Here is a 13780-nt window from a genome sequence, read left to right as displayed (position 1 = left end):
ATTTCACCCAGTAGATGTGTGAGTTTATCAAAATTGGATTTGTTTTCGAATTCTTTGTGGGTCTGTGTAATCTGAGGGAAATTTGTGTCTCTAATATGGTCATACATTTGGCAGGAGGTTAGGAATTGCAGCTCAGTTTCCACCTCATTTTGTGGGCAGTGTGCACATAGCCTGTCTTCTCTTGAGAGCCAGGTCTGCCTTTCTCAATAGCACGGCTATGCTCACTCAGTCTGTACATAGTCAAATATTTCCTTAATTTTGGGTCAGTCACAGTGATCAGGTATTCTGCCACTGTGTACTCTCTGTTTAGGGCCACATAGCATTCTAGTTTGCTCCGTTTTTTTGTAAATTATTTCCAATGTGTCAAGTAATTATCTTTTTGTTTTCTCAGGATTTGGTTGGGTCTAAATGTGTTGCTGTCCTGGGGCTCTGTGGGGTCTGTTTGTGTTTGTGAACAGAGCCCCAGGACCAGCTTGCTTAGGGGGCTCTTCTCCAGGTTCATCTCTCTGTACAGTAGGCTATGGCTTTGTTATGGGGGGTTTTGGAATTGCTTCCTTTCAGATGGTTGTAGAATTTAACGGCTCTTTTCTGGCTTATTATAATTAGCGGGTATCGGCCTAATTCTGTTCTGCATGCATTATTTGGTGTTTTACATAATACACTGAGGATATTTTTGCAGAATTCTGCATGCAGAGTCTCAATTTGGTGTTTGTCCCATTTTGTGAATTATTGGTTGGTGAGCGGACCCCAGACCTCACAACCATAAAGGGCAATGGGTTCTTTAACTGATTCAAGTATTTTTTTTGCCAGATCCTAATTGGTATGTCGAATTCTCTCTCTCTGTCTCTCTCTCTATCTCTCATGGTGGACGCCGCCTTCCTTTAATCTGCTCTCTAATAACAACAGGCACGTCATTGACCAAGTGCGTCGAGGGGAGGGGAGTTTATTGAGGAGAGCAGAGTTGGGTCGCCTACTGAGAGCTTCGACACAGCAGTCGCAGCAGACAGAGCAGAGCAACATCCACGGAACTTTTGGGGGAAGCAATCAATCAGTTTCTCTATCAGTCTCTCTCTGTCTCTCTCATTGCTCGAGCGACTGCCGAAGCCGAAGGAATGGAACACCAGTTGCTGTGCTGTGAAGTGGAGACCATCCGGAGAGCTTACCAAGACTCGAACCTGCTCAACGATAGAGTTTTGCAGACCATGCTAAAAGCTGAAGACAATTATCTCCCAGCAACGAACTACTTCAAATGTGTACAGAAAGAGATTGTACCTTGCATGAGGAGAATTGTTTCTACATGGATGCTAGAGGTTTGTGCACTAAACACTTTCTAACAGATACATAACATTCCATTCACTGAAACATATCATAGGTATATATGCCTATATGCCCTTTGGAATAATAATAGGCAACATACGCTACTAACATGCGTCTATAAAGATTACTTGTCCTGTGTTGGTCAACGTCTTCTATAGGCCTACCTTTAAAATGTGTTTATTACATTAGACCTAGTTATTCACCCAGTTTATCCTTTGGATTACATTAAGAGATTGTCTGTGAGACTCATTGAGCCTAATTTTACCAGATACATGGTGCAAATGACGTCAAATATTCCCTTATATTATGTATTCAAGGGAACGAACAATTTAGTTTCATAATTCAATAAATTAAAGTCAATGTACACGTATGCAGTCACAAGTGCCAAAATGCGCCATCTTTGTTTTCTTGTGGTTTATAGCACTTTGTCACTGATGTTTTCGATATAGTAGGCTAATTGAACTCATATGCATTTGGAGCTATGTTTACATTGTTAAGTTACAACTTGATAAAGCAAACTTACAACTGAACCATCAACGTGGATGTGGGAGTTGCAAAGGTCGACTCTAGTCTGAATATGGTTAATAGCTTCGATCCCTTTTGAGAGAATGCAATGAAAGTGTCATATAATGAAAGAAGAGACATTGCTTAAAATTTACATGATAAAAATGTTCTCGTGATGTGGACGAATATACTTTTTATTAATTTCTAAAGTTGCATGCTGTAATGAGATGTGGGCGCATGCTCCTTGTCCAATTTAGTGGCTTACCAAAAAGTTATTTTTGACCAGTATTATTTTAGCTATTCGGAGTAAGACACTTCTGTCCAATGAAGTATACTTCTTGGACTGTTTACATTCAATTGTTACATGCTAAAACCATTTTCAAATATTAAAAAATATTTTTTGAAAATATGACGAACTACAATTGCTTTCTACGCCATGTGCTTGCCTTGAGGCCACCTTTGTGTCCACGAGTGAAATAAAATGTATGTCAAAATGTTGTAGATGAATCCAAAAGGTCTTACATCTGCATTTACGGTCACATAATATGCACTTATATGCATGCATGTTATTGTTTGTTCTTTAAGATGACTTTGTGATGGTCACCGATATGTAAAATCTCAGTTGCATTTTTCGATTTGATATTGATATCATATCGGTTTGTAGAAAGTACAGTTCATACAACTGCTTTCGGATTGCCCATTGGCTCTGGTGTAAATGTTCTGGTAGCCTAAAGCCACCCAACCAGTTTGAAAACAAGGGGATCCCATCCACAGTTGTTGGCCCATCAGCAGGTCATTAAAGTATGCTTAAATCCTATGATTTGTTTTGCATGCAGGAACAGTCATGTATGCTCTTATTTTACAGAACAGTGTAGATTAACAGGGAGAATAAACCAATATCATGATATGCCTTGCTCATATTGATATAATACTGAAAATCAATATTGGTGCCCACCACTACTTTGTACTATATATATATATATATATATGCCTATTCAGGTATAGACTGGATATGTAACCTATTTTTCTTTTGGTTTTTGATCACAGGTGTGTGAGGAACAGAAATGCGAAGAGGAGGTTTTTCCCCTCGCTATGAATTTTTTGGACAGATATTTGTCTGTTGAACCGACAAAGAAGACCCGACTACAATTATTGGGAGCTACCTGCATGTTTCTGGCGTCTAAAATGAAGGAGACCATTCCTCTAACCGCAGAGAAGTTGTGCATATACACTGACAATTCCATCCGACCAATCGATTTGCTGGTAATTTGACTTCCTCATCATGTTCTCATTAGTTGTAACCAATGTAGATTCTGTTAAGAAGCTTTTGTATAATATAGTATAGTGTATGCCTATAATCATAACTATAATTGATGTGTTCATTATATTCCGTATAGCCATGGTTAACTTTGGGAGATCAATCATTTAAAATGAGAAAATAACTCAAATTCTGAATTAAATTCTCAAATCTAATTCCCATAACATACTGTATCAATGATTGTTATGATAAGTCATTGGCACAGTGGCAGAGCGTAGGCCTGTGTGGTGCATACCCCCTCTAGTGGTGTGTTGGTGTCTTGAACCCTTGCACAGTGTCCTACTACAGGTTATTCTCTCTCTCTCTCTCTCTCTCTCTCTCTCTCTCTCTCTCTCTCTCTCTCTCTCTCTCTCTCCCTCTCTCTCTTATCTACAGCAAATGGAACTACTAGTATTGAACAAACTGAAATGGGATCTAGCCTCAGTGACTCCGCACGATTTCATAGACCATTTCCTCTCCAAACTACCCATCCATCAGGACACCCAGCAAATCCTGCGCAAGCATGCCCAGACCTTTGTGGCCCTCTGTGCTACAGGTATGCATGATGGGAGCTCCACCACCACCTGCCTGTCTGTTGTTACAGATGTAGGACCTTAATTTGATCACCCTGTTGCATTAGAACTTTCCTGCAATGCAGGACATTTAAAACTTGTAGTGTATTTGAGGTTTTAAAGGCTTCTGAAGTTTGTAATTTCCATTTAGACATTTCAGACTTGATTTTTCCTTACAAAAACATCCATTAGTTATAATCCACATAATAATTCAGATTTCCTGTGACTGCAGGATTACTTTCCTGCTGTAGCAAACTTTGTCACATTAAGATCCTACATCTGTATACTGCTGACTGCTCTGCTGTGCTCTTGCTGTTGTTGTTTAGTGCTGCTGATTTAGAGGGATGTTGTAGGCCTACATATCCAGCTGGGTTATAGATATACTGTCTGTGTGGTACTAAAGATGGGTTTTTAAGGTAAGCAGTTACATTGATATTTGTCAATGGCGTGATCAATCCCATAGTGAAAGCTGTGAGTTACATATATATTGTCTTCTCCTTATGTCTGATCAGTAGGGCAAATACTTCAGGGAGATACTTAGACTTAGCTGCTGTTGCACTTTCCATTTTCCACTGTGTAGAAATCCTTTAAGCTCTGTCATAGGCCTGCACAATGGAAGACTGCTCTCCATTTGCAGGCAGAGTTTTAACCAAGATGATACTGAGGAGAATACCTGCTCTGTAGGTTTCAAACCTGTACCTCCTCCTTCCCTCAACAAAAGTGGATTTGTGCTAGAGGAAACTATTTTGCCCTGTGGTAGGTCAGGGGGAAACTCAAGGTGCTGTTTGAAGTTACTGCTTCATTTAGGAGATTGAATGAATTGGCCTGAAGGTGGTTTGGGCTGGAGGTGGAGGGGTAGAGGGGTTTTAGGCTGGAGGTGGAGGGGGGTAAAGGGGGTTTGGGCTGGAGGTGGAGGGGTAGAGGGGGTTTGGGCTGGAGGTGGAGGGGGGTAAAGGGGGTTTGGGTTGGAGGGGTAGAGGGGGTTTAGGCTGGAGGTGGAGGGGGAAAAGGGGGTTTGGGCTGGAGGGGGTAAAGGGGGTTTGGGCTGGAGGTGGAGGGGTAGAGGGGGTTTAGGGTGGAGGGGGGTAAAGGGGGTGCAGGGGTGCAGGGGTAGAGGGGGTTTAGGCTGCAGGTGGAGGGGGGTAAAGGGGGTTTGGGCTGGAGGTAGAGGGGGTTTTGGCTGGAGGTTGCGGGGGGTTTGGGCTGGAGGTGGAGGGGGGTAAAGGGGGTTTGGGGTGGAGGGGTAGAGGGGGTTTAGGCTGGAGGTGGAGGGGCGTAAAGGGGGTTTGGGCTGGAGGTAGAGGGGGTTTGGGCTGGAGGTGGCGGGGGGTTTGGGCTGGAGGTGGAGGGGTAGAGGGGGTTTAGGCTGGAGGTGGAGGGGGTAAAGGGGTTTGGAGGTGGAGGGGTAGAGGGGGTTTGGGCTGGAGGTGGCGGGGGTAGGGAGTGGAAGACTAGAGAGTGTGAAAGCATGTTGTAGATCCTGTATGTGCTATTTGTGATGAGTAATACTTTATTATTAACTATTCTGAACAAAAATATAAGTGCAACATGCAACAATTTCAAAGATTTTACTAAGTTACATTTCATATAAGGAAATAAATTAATTGGGCCCTAATCTATGGATTTCACAAGACTGGGAATACAGATGTGCATCTGTTGGTCAAAGATACATAAAAAAAAGTACGGCATGGATCAGAAAACCAGTCAGTATCTGGTGTGACCACCATTTGCCTCATGCAGCACGACACATCTTTGCATAGAGTTGATCAGGCTGTTAATTGTGGCCTGTTAAATATTGCCCCACTCCTCTTCAATGGCTGTGCGAAGTCGCTGGATATTGGCCGGAACTGGAACACGCTGTCGCACACGTCGATCCAGAGCATCCCAAACATGCTCAATGAAAGACATGTCTGGTCAGTATGCAGGCCACTGGAACATTTTCAGCTTCCAGGAATTGTGTACAGATCCTTGCGACATGGGGCTGTGCATTATCATGCTGAAACATGAGGTGATGGCGACAGATGAATGGCATGGCAATGGGCCTCAGGATCTCTTCACAGTATCTCTGTACATTCAAATTGCCATTGATCAAATGCAATTGTGTTCATTGTCTCTAGCTTATGCCTGCCCTACCATAACCCCATTGCCATGATGGGGCACTCTGTTCACAACGTTAACATCAGCAAACCGCTTGCCCACACAACGCCATACACGTGGTCTGCAGTTGTGAGGCCAGTTGGACGTGCTGCCAAATTCTCTAAAACGACGTGGAGGCGGCTTATGGTAGAGAAATGAACATTCAATTCTCTGGCAACAGCTCTGGTGGACATTCCTGCCAATTGCACGCTCCCGCAAAACTTGAGACATCTGTGGCATTGTGTTGTGTGACAAAGTGCACATTTTAGAGTGGCCTTTTATTGTCCCCAGCACAAGGTGCACCTGTGTAATGTTAATGCTGTTTAATCAGCTTCTTGATATTCCACACCTGTCAGGTGGATGGATTATCTTGGCAAAGGAGAAATGCTCACTAACAGGGATGTAAACAAATTTGTGCACAACATTTGAGAGAAATAAGCTTTTTGTGATTATGGAACATTTCTGGGAACTTTTATTTCAGCTCATGAAACATGGGACCAACACTTTACCTGTTGTGTTTATATTCTTGTTCAGTGTAGTTTTGAACTGCTGCCAAATTGTTGTTGTCAAAGGTGTTTCGATAGGCTTTGACACACCCCTGTGAAATACCTCTGAAATGCATTAACTGTACTTCCTTCATCTTGCCACCATAGAAGAGATGATCCCCTTTTTATATCTCCTTTTTTATGAGACTGTGGAGTCTCTTGTTTATATAGTTCCTTAAGGGCGGCTACCGGCTGGCATTCCTACATTTAATCTAAAGGCTTTCATGCATTTAGTTCCTTTCTCTTTTAGGGGAGCCTATGATTGGGTAGATTTAGTGAGGATATGATTGGTTAGATTTACATTTACATCATTTAGCAGACGCTCTTATCCAGAGCGACTTACAAATTGGATCTAGTGAGGATATGATTGGGTAGATTTAGTGAAGACATGATTGGGTAGATTTAGTGAAGATATGATTGGGTAGATTTAGTGAAGATATGATTGGGTAGATCTAGTGAGGTTATGGTTGGGTAGATCTAGTGAAGATATGGGCCCAGATAATGGCTCTCTCTTGCCTTTATGCCAGTGTAAAGTTCAATTAATCTGACAGCTCTCTACCTCAATTCTTGTGTCTAAGCTCTTTGTGGTGCAGGCTCTTGTAATGGGAGCTCAGTCACAGTGATGCCCCATACTCTTTGCATGGGTTGGTGGGTTTAAAGGGGGCTTGTCTCCTAGACTGGGAGGCCCCCTAATTAATATGGTCAAATTAATGGTTTGCGCCTGGTGATTAGACCTGTTGTTTCACACAATGTGCCTCGCCCAAGGAGCCCCTCTCTGTGTGTGTGTGTGTGTGTGTGTGTGTGTGTGTGTGTGTGTGTGTGTGTGTGCAACCCTGCCTGGAGTGGATGCATTGTCTCTCTAACCACTTAAAAATAGGAAGTGAGACGTGATCTTTCCAGAGAGGTGTGCCAGCAGAGCTAGTTGAAGGGTGATTTATTGCATTGTGAGGCTGTGGAGAAGAGGAGGGAAAGGGGGTTTGGCTGCAGGGAGTAGAGGGGGTTTGGCTGGAGGGGATAGAGGGGGTTTGAGCTGGAGGGGGTAGAGAGGGTTTGAGCTGAATGTGGAGGGGTAGAGGTAGTTTGGGCTGGAGGTTAGGGGGGTAGAGAGGTTTTGGGCTGGAGGTGGAGGGGTAGAGGTAGTTTGGGCTGGAGGTTAGGGGGGTAGAGAGGGTTTGGGCTGGAGGTGGAGGGGTAGAGGTAGTTTGGGCTGGAGGTGGAGGGCGTAGAGAGGGATTGGGCCGGAGGCGAAAGGGGGTAGAGGGTGTCTGGGCTGGAGGTCGGGGTTAGAAGGGGTTTGGGGTGGAGCTAGAGGTGGAGGGGTAGATGGAGATAGGGCTGGGGATAAAGGGGGTTGGGCTGGAGATGGAGGGGGTAGAGGGGGTTTGGGCTGGAGGTGGAGGGGCTAGAGGGGGTTTGGGCTGGAGGTGGAGGGGGTAGAGGCGGTTTGGGCTTGGGGTAGAGGGGGTTTGGGCTGGAGGTGGAGGGGGTAAATGGAGTTTGGACTGGGGGTAGAGGGGGTTTGGGCTGGAGGGGGTAAAGGGGGGTTGGGATGGAGGTGGAGGAGGGGTAGATGGGGTTTGGGCTGGAGGGGGTAGAGGTGTGTTGGGCTGGATGTGGAGGGGTAGAGGGGATTTGGGCTGGAGGGGTAGAGGGGGTTTGGGCTGGAGGTCAAGGGGTTAGATGGGGTTTGGGCTGGAAGTGGAGGGGTAGAGGGATTTGGGATGGAGGTGGAGGCGGAGGGGGTAAAGGTGTTTTGGCTAGAGGGGGTAGATTGGGTTTGGGCTGGAGGTGGAGGGGGTAAGAGGAGGTTTTGGCTAGAGGGATAGAGGGGGTTTGGGCTGGAGGTGGAGGGTTAGAGGGGTTAGGGCTGGAGGTGGGGTAGAGGGGGTTAGGGCTGGAGGTGGAGTGGGTAGAGGGGGTTTGGGCTAGAGGGGGTTTAGAGGTGAATGTCTCTCTTTCTTTCTCTGTGTGTGATTATTAAGCAGCTCTTGGGCTGAATAAATAATGAATCACCAACATCATTATTCCAACAAGTGCAATAGGTTTCTCCTCTTATTTTAATTACATGTTTTATCTGCTCTTTAATCTTACCTAATGTGCTGTATGCATGCCAAGTTACTCTCTAAGTGGACAGAGAGAGGATGATAGATAGAGAGGATAGAGAGAGGAGGACAGAGAGAGGGGGCTGGAGAGAGGAGGACAGAGCTGGGGGCATAGAGAGAGGGGGCTGGAGAGAGGAGGAGGGATGATGGCTGCAGGGGTGTAATAAGGGCTGGGACCTACAGCATGGTTCATCAGTAGCAGGCAGGGCATCCTACCACATATCAGCATGGTGTCACTAGAACGTTAGAATGCCTCTGTTCTGATTCTGCTGGATGCACGGTCTCTCTCCTCTGCCTTGCCATTATCTGGTTGTATCACATTAAACTGCCCCATCTCCCTCCTCCCCCATCCCCGTCACCTCTTCTCACACCTCTTTTCCTCCCCCACACCTCCTCCTCACCCTTCACTGCCAGGGTGGTGGATGGAGAAGATGTGGCTAGTTAGAATGGCCTATTAACATTTGTAATCTGTGTCTTGTTGTCTCACCCTGTGTCGACGGCTCCCTTCAGATAATCAATGGCCTGAGCTGCCTCGTTGCAGCCAGTGAACATGGTCATTAGTGAATTGTTTGTGGATCAAATGCCTTGCTTCAGGAATTTGACCTGTTGCCTCTCTTCCTTCCTTCCTTCCTTCCTTCCTTCCTTCCTTCCTTCCTTCCTTCCTTCCTTCCTTCCTCCCTCCCTCTCTCTCTCTCTCTCTATCTCTCTTTTCTCTCCACACCAGATGTCAAATTCATTGCCAACCCTCCGTCAATGATCGCAGCGGGCAGTGTGGCGGCTGCTGTGCAGGGGCTGCATCTGAAGATGGACGATGCAATGTCATCCCAGCAACTGACTTACTTCCTGTCCCAAGTCATCAGAAGTGACCCGGTATGCGAGGACAACCCAGTCTCATGCAAAAACATTGAAATTTAACATATAGCTCCGAAGAGAGCCTAATATAACAAATGTGTAGTAATTCTGCACAGCTTTGCATACTTTATCTATGCCCGACTCTTTAGTCAGTTTGAGATGCATCTTCCACAGATTCCATTTATTGATCTGATTGCTTCCACTATGTGGTATCGTGGGGGAGAGGGGATGACAGTAGAACAAGAGAGGAGAGAGAGGAGAGAGAGGAGAGAGAGGAGAGAGAGAGAGATCTGAGAGACGGGATGTGGAGCAGCAGGTAGCCATGTCATAAACCCTGTCTCTGAAAGGGGCTAGGAAATGAGAGGCGAGTGAAGTCAGCTACACGACAACAGTATGAAAACGTTGTCGCTCATTGTTCCCATGGTCATTGGTACAGGGGCCTAACTCTTGTGGCGTCCAAAAGGAAAGGAGAAAAACATCTAAATAAAATGAAAGTAGAGGAGGCACCATGATTAAATGCACTTTTGTGCATGTACTTTTTTCTAGAAGTCTGTTGTGCATATTCACATAACGAACACAGGACACAGTCCTAATGTCATAATTCAATACAGAATCTCTCATTATTTCAGAGGAATGTCACAAATTACTTTTTTTGAAATAAAAACACTTTTAAGCCATCCTCTCTTTTAGGTTAATAACTTAGTATTGTTAGCAATAGAATAACTTCTGAATCCTTCCTCCACTGGTCTGGCTCTAGTTTCTACAGGCCTCTTTGATCCAGGTAATAAGAACCGTAATCATTAGAATGAGATCCCTGGGGAACTCCTTCACCCACCTGATTGAGGGTCTGGCCCTCTTATCCTTGGCCCAGTGAATTGCTTTAGCTCCTATTGTTTTGGGGCCAGAAATGGGTGCTAGCAGATTGGGTTTCCAGTCGTTCTGGATGTATTGTCTTCCTCCTAATCCTCACATAGTCACAGCCCTTCCCAGTAGAGTACATCTCTGCCCTTGTGGTTCTATGTGTGCTGCCACGACTCCTTAGCCGTGGTCATTGGTACCATTGTCATACCATTCTAATACTGTATACAGACGTAGGATCTTAATTTGAGCCAGTTTGCTACAGCAGGAAAATACGTCAGCAACAGGAAATGTGAATTATTTTGTGGATTATAATTCATGGATATTTTTTATAGGGGTTGATACATTTGACATTAGGGCAAATCAAGTCTGAAATTTGAAAGTGGAAATTACAAACTTTAGAAGCCTTTTTAAACCTTGAATACACTACAAGTTTGCATTTCCTGCAGTGCAGGGAAATTCTCATCAACAAAAGAGTGCTCAAATTAAGATCCTGCATCTGTATTGTTCAGATTGATTGAACATTTTTGTTAGAAGGCAGGCCAAAAGGCCCCTGACTGTAAGTGGCGCTCATTACTGAGAGACCATCTAGCGCTAGTTCATATCTCATCACTAACGATGTGTCTCCCTCTGCAGGACTGTCTACGGGCGTGTCAGGAACAGATCGAGTCCTTATTGGAGACCAGTCTCCGTCAGGCACAGCAACACACTGTTTCCACGGACACCAAGAGCATGGATGAGGAGGTGGACCTCTCGTGCACGCCAACGGACGTGAGAGATGTGAACATCTGAGTGGGACAGTGTTGTCTGGTGCACTCCAAGGAGAGGCCATAGATGGAGGAGAGGGCTTCGGGGAGAGAAGAGGATGCGCTGATTGACACTGTCTCAGCAGCACCGCTCCCCGCTGACTGCGCTCTCACCTACTTGCATACCTGTGCTCATAGCACAGGGACTGGTCTGGCCTGGCCTGAACGTCTTGTCTGGCTCCCAACATGGGTTGTAAGGGATCAGCCAGGGCTTCATTCCTACATTGCTCTCTGTCCCGTCACTGGTTTGAGGCAGCATAAATTGAGCGTGGTTCCAAAACAAGCTTGAATAAGAGAAGAAAATTAGATGTAGTGCTGTATGTGCAACATAGACAAACTATAGAATAATGAACTAGGTCTTCTTTTTGTTCAACAGATTGAACCTGCACCTGCAATTTGTCACATAAAAAGCTAGTTTCAAGTTGTTTGATGACATTGGCGTTTTAAAGTGTGTTAAACCCACTTCTAAAGGAGCAGGGGTTTTGCTGTGCCTGGTTTGTTCGGTATGTCCATGCTTGCCTCAACGTTTAACCAACTTTGAGATATTGTCTAGAAAATCGGTCTTCTAACCTCCTCTTATTTTTAAATGGAGAATGTAACCATATACAATGTAATTTTGTTTAGCATACTTTTTCAATTATCGTCAGAGGACTGTGGATTACCTCTGTCATAACTGCTGACACACTGCCTTCAGAAGAGAGCAAGCTAACCAGTAAGGTACAGTTACTTCAGAATGTAGGCAGGAAAAAGTCTACATTCTATTGTACTGAATACTTGCAGCATTGCATTCTGCTGCAGAATGATTAGCTAGCTGTCCTGTATGCTCTCTCTATGTAAGCTAACATAGTCCACAGTCTTTATAGAATTGTTACTCTGTCTTACTTTCTAAAAACATTCCATCGGAAAAGCACTTTGGGTCAATAACTCTTTACTGACTATTTTTGAGAAGAATGGAATGGTTTGGGAACAACGACAGACTTGCCTCTGGGATGTCTAAATAGGGTGTTATGTGGGAAAGGCAGGACATAGTAGGATGTTTTGGGGAAGTCTAATCTATTTATCCAGCTATAGTACCTGGACCCAAGCTTTCTTAATAGGAAAGACAGTGAAAGATGGCGGTGCCATCCTCAAAAGAAGGCACCTTTCTATCAGTTCTCCTCATGACAGTTGATGACAGATTTGGAATTTTCTAACTGCTTGAATTGAATCTGAAGCTTGTAATTTATAGTTACTTGAACAACAACTATTTATTGCACAATATTCTATTTTCAAGGCCAGTGTGGATCATGATGACAGAAGGCTATTTCATGTCAATATGTCAAACCATTCAATACTTTGAAAGGCATGCGAAGTGGAAGTAAACTCAAAATATTACTATGAAATCATTGCATTGGCTTAGTGTACTGAAAGTTGAGGAAAAGCTCAAATTAAAAAACGAAATGTTTTACATTTTCCCCTGTCATCAAATAATCATTTAAAAGGCTTTTATATCATTTTGCACAAATTCAAATATGTGTTTTTTGTGTTGCTAGAGATCTGTGGAGGATGAATCTGGAAGACATAACTGAAGTTGCTAAGGGTTTTCTAGGGGAGTGATAGGGGGGCATGAAGTACAGTATGTGGGGAAACTGCAGAATCAATGTGTGTGATTGTATAATGACAGAAACATAATGAGTGAACACTCCTTATAATGAGGCTGCTATGGAGGAATATTCCCAGCAAAGTTTCACGACTAAATGAAATTAAAAATAAAATAAAAACAATGCTTTTTTCTTATCAATTGTTTGCTGCTACTTTGTAGATATTTTTATTAAAATGTCAATATACTGCCATGTAATAAAAATAATTTTCTCATAGAAAATTATATGATATTATTGATATTGTCATTCTTTCGTAGTTGTATTGGTATGTGATCTGATTTTTTAAAACTCTTGTTTTATGATTTCTGCTCTATTCAAATTGTTTTTTAAATAGAGCTCCTGTTTCCTTCACAATACCTCATGCCACAGACACAATTATCTGTTAATTTCATCTGAGTTTTACTTTTTTATTTGCCTATGATGATAGTTCTGTTATAACATTATAATAAAAAAAGTATGATTTAGTACCATTATCCAAATGGGTCCTGCAGGGAGCTAGTAGAAAGCATTGATTGAACCTGGTGCCATAATAACCAACCTGATGTAATAAAGTTGTTATAATTCCTTTATTACATCTTTATAAGCCTATTTTAAGTTGTTTCAGTTAAGAAGCCTGTATCCCCCATTAGGTCGACGATGGCCCTATATATATATATATATATATATATATATATATATATATATATATATATATACAGCTTTTGTACAAATTGAAAACAGATATGATGGACTTTTGTAAATGGTATCTTTACCTATTAAGCCATAGGTTGTTTTCTGATAGCGATTTAACACCATTTTGATAAAAATAATATACATTGTGCCATCTTGTGTCATCAGCTCGAAACGAACAGAGACATGACATTATCAATCATGTGTTTTTACTGCACAATAAATGGAAAATAAAAATGACCCAGGAGACTACTGCATCTTTTGTCTTTATAGTATGTTAGTGTCCCATACTGAGCCAATATTGTGTTTTTTTTGCTCTAAAATAAGAAAATACTGTACGTATCTGGTCTCTGTGAGTAAAGTCAAGTAAATACATTGCATGGATATGATGCTGCTGTACAAGTCTTTCTCACTTTGATTCCTACCTAGTGGGGAACATTTGTTAAAAAGACATCAGGCTAGTTTGCATGTGTTGGTGGGGG

General features: G+C 43.3%; 1 protein-coding gene across 1 annotated transcript; it reads left to right on the top strand.

Annotated features, from left to right (window-relative positions):
• The first annotated feature begins 892 nt into the window (after positions 1 to 892).
• Positions 893 to 13538, top strand: LOC115197603 (G1/S-specific cyclin-D1). The gene is made up of 5 exons (XM_029759280.1): positions 893 to 1310; positions 2869 to 3084; positions 3515 to 3674; positions 9198 to 9343; positions 10820 to 13538. The coding sequence occupies exons 1-5, from the start codon at positions 1113 to 1115 to the stop codon at positions 10973 to 10975; spliced, it is 876 nt and encodes a 291-aa protein (XP_029615140.1). The 5' UTR covers positions 893 to 1112; the 3' UTR covers positions 10976 to 13538.
• The last annotated feature ends 242 nt before the right edge of the window (positions 13539 to 13780 follow it).

Source organism: Salmo trutta, chromosome 7 (genome assembly GCF_901001165.1).
Source record: "Salmo trutta chromosome 7, fSalTru1.1, whole genome shotgun sequence".
In the NCBI taxonomy this organism is placed as follows: domain Eukaryota; kingdom Metazoa; phylum Chordata; class Actinopteri; order Salmoniformes; family Salmonidae; genus Salmo; species Salmo trutta.
The sequence above is the reverse complement of the archived record's forward strand: the minus strand, read 5'-3'. Positions and strand labels throughout refer to the sequence as shown.